Below are 2332 nucleotides of genomic sequence, written 5' to 3'. Positions count from 1 at the left end.
GCACACACACACGCACGCAAACACACACACAATACATACACAGACACACACACATGTTGTTTTTTTAACTATTATTCAAGTACTACTTTGTCGAAGCAATTAACTCCCAATAATATCACCAAAGCTATGTGAATTACTCAATATATTTTATTTCTATTTAGAAATTCTTTTTATAAATTTGTAAAACTTTGGAAAACACACCACCCCACATAAAGACACACACACATACATACACACACACACAGACTCACACACACATAAAAAAAGTTTAACAAAATAAGTCGAATTTTATTGTTGCCAGAGTAGCAAAATTATGACGTTATAAAGAAGTTATAAAGATGAAGACTAATTAAGAAGATGAAGAAAATTAATTAACAAATTAAACAAATAATCAATTAATTAATCAATTAACTACTAATAATTCGCTTCAATCAACTGTGGTTCAAAATAAAAGCAGACTAGGCAGTCCTAAGGTCCATCTCACACGAATGACGAGAAATGGAGAGAGAGTCGTACGATTGGGATTACACAAATAAAAGGTGGCTTGGGACAATATCTTTTGTTTATTCACCGAAATTAGCCTGCGACTAAATTTGCTGCTACTAATTAAATCCTATTCAGAGAGGCAGAGAAGTTTGAAAGATGTTAGTTAAAAGGATGTAGGGCTGTTCATGGTGGCCTGTCAAAAAGATAGTTGTAATCGTACATTCAATGGTAGAGGAAATTAAAATTAACTTCTTCAAAATTTAACAGTTTGTGAGTCTAAACATCTAAAGTCATAAGTAAATAAAAATGACGTGAAAAAATAATTAACTGATGAATCGCCCTCTTGCTCTAGCGATTGTTTCATTTAAATATCAATGTACCCACCCAAGCGTCATTATTTGCATCGGTCATTCATGAAGGTTTTTTGTGGACGTTTCAAACCCGTTTTGATATCTATATTAACTGGATGAATAAATACAACGCGTAACTTCTGGGGGTCTTCAGGATTCCAATCGAGGTCGGAGCCAATACGCCACTGTAACAGGGTTTCTCTAAAGGTCTATTGGTTGAAGATCTGTGGCGTTTTGAGAACAGATGTTGAACATCATCTGTGTGATTGTTGCAGAAAGGACAGGTGTTGATGTGCCCACTGTCGATTCTGTTTTTGTAGCTGTTTAGAAGAATACTATGGCCAGATCAGAGTTGGGCGAGAATCCGTCTGATTGCCCTTAGAAGTAATTCTTCTGAAAGATCTATTTTTAGTGCTGGAGGAGGCCATCCATCAAGCAATAGCGGTGACTGGTTCGACTCAGCGGCGGCTTTGGCTATGTTTGTAAGTAGGTTTATTAAATAGGTTTCCTCAGAGTGTTGGGTCAATTTTTGTTGGTAGGACCGCATTTATTGTTGATGACCATTTTGAGATAAGAGTGGTTTCTATGTAGCAATGAGGGCGAGGTTGTGTGATGATACTATGGCACGGGTGGCTTGCCTCAGACGCTCCAACAAGCTGGGTTTTTTTTTGACGGAGCGGGCCATTCCGGCCATCCTGCTCCGCTGTCTTCTCCTGAGAGCCAAAATTGATTCAAATCCAGGTCCCCCAAAAATCTGGATTTGCCCTGGATGCTACCTCAAAATCAACTAAACCTAACTAGATTTTCAGTCCGTTGCAGAACCTGCTACAACTGTCATCACCTCAACAACTGCACGACCAACATAAACGGTTAATACTACTGTAACAACTGTCCTCGCCCATCAACAAAATTAGACCAATTGACGGCGCCGATTGATACTTCACAACCCCCGTAACAAACTAACAACAACCCAAGCACCAAATGCTGGACAGTTAAATTTTCTTCAACTCAACTGTAACAGCATCAAAAACAAACATGAAGTAATTCAACAGCATTCAATAGACCACAACATTCACATCGCAGCCCTCCAAGAATCTAAGCTGTCAAAAAGCTTCAAAACCCCAGTCTTCAGGGATTACGCGATTTACCGCAAGGACCGAGGAAATGGTCGAGGGGGCGGTCTTATTAAAACTCATCCACAACAGCATTCCCTTCAGCATAATGTCACTACCCGATACTCCCTCAATTGTACGTGTGTGTGTGTGTGTTGGATGGTGTGTATGTTGGATATGCCTCTGTGTGTGGTTGGATATGCCTCTGTGTGTATGTGTGTGGTTGGATATGCCTCTGTGTGTATGTGTGGTTGGATATGCCTCTGTGTGTATGTGTGTGGTTGGATATGCCTCTGTGTGTATGTGTGTGGTTGGATATGCCTCTGTGTGTATGTGTGTGTACGTTTTCGTGTTTGTGTAAAGGTGCAAAACAAAATTTTTAAG

At 39.6% G+C, this 2332-nt stretch overlaps 1 protein-coding gene across 1 annotated transcript in view; it reads left to right on the top strand.

Moving 5' to 3' along the window:
* Positions 1–498: 498 nt before the first annotated feature.
* Positions 499–2332, top strand: part of HELRODRAFT_177595 (hypothetical protein) — a gene marked incomplete at both ends in the record, with an annotated part of 4175 nt that continues 2341 nt past the window's right edge. Inside the window, 3 exons of the mRNA XM_009025756.1 lie at positions 499–539; positions 1480–1577; positions 1812–2110. Of these exons, the coding sequence (XP_009024004.1) occupies positions 499–539; positions 1480–1577; positions 1812–2110 (438 nt within the window). The remainder of the gene's footprint in view (positions 540–1479; positions 1578–1811; positions 2111–2332) is intronic.

This window comes from Helobdella robusta, assembly GCF_000326865.2.
Source record: "Helobdella robusta unplaced genomic scaffold HELROscaffold_43, whole genome shotgun sequence".
Taxonomy (NCBI): domain Eukaryota; kingdom Metazoa; phylum Annelida; class Clitellata; order Rhynchobdellida; family Glossiphoniidae; genus Helobdella; species Helobdella robusta.
Note: the sequence above shows the minus strand (reverse complement) of the source record. Positions and strands in the feature narration are given on the sequence as shown.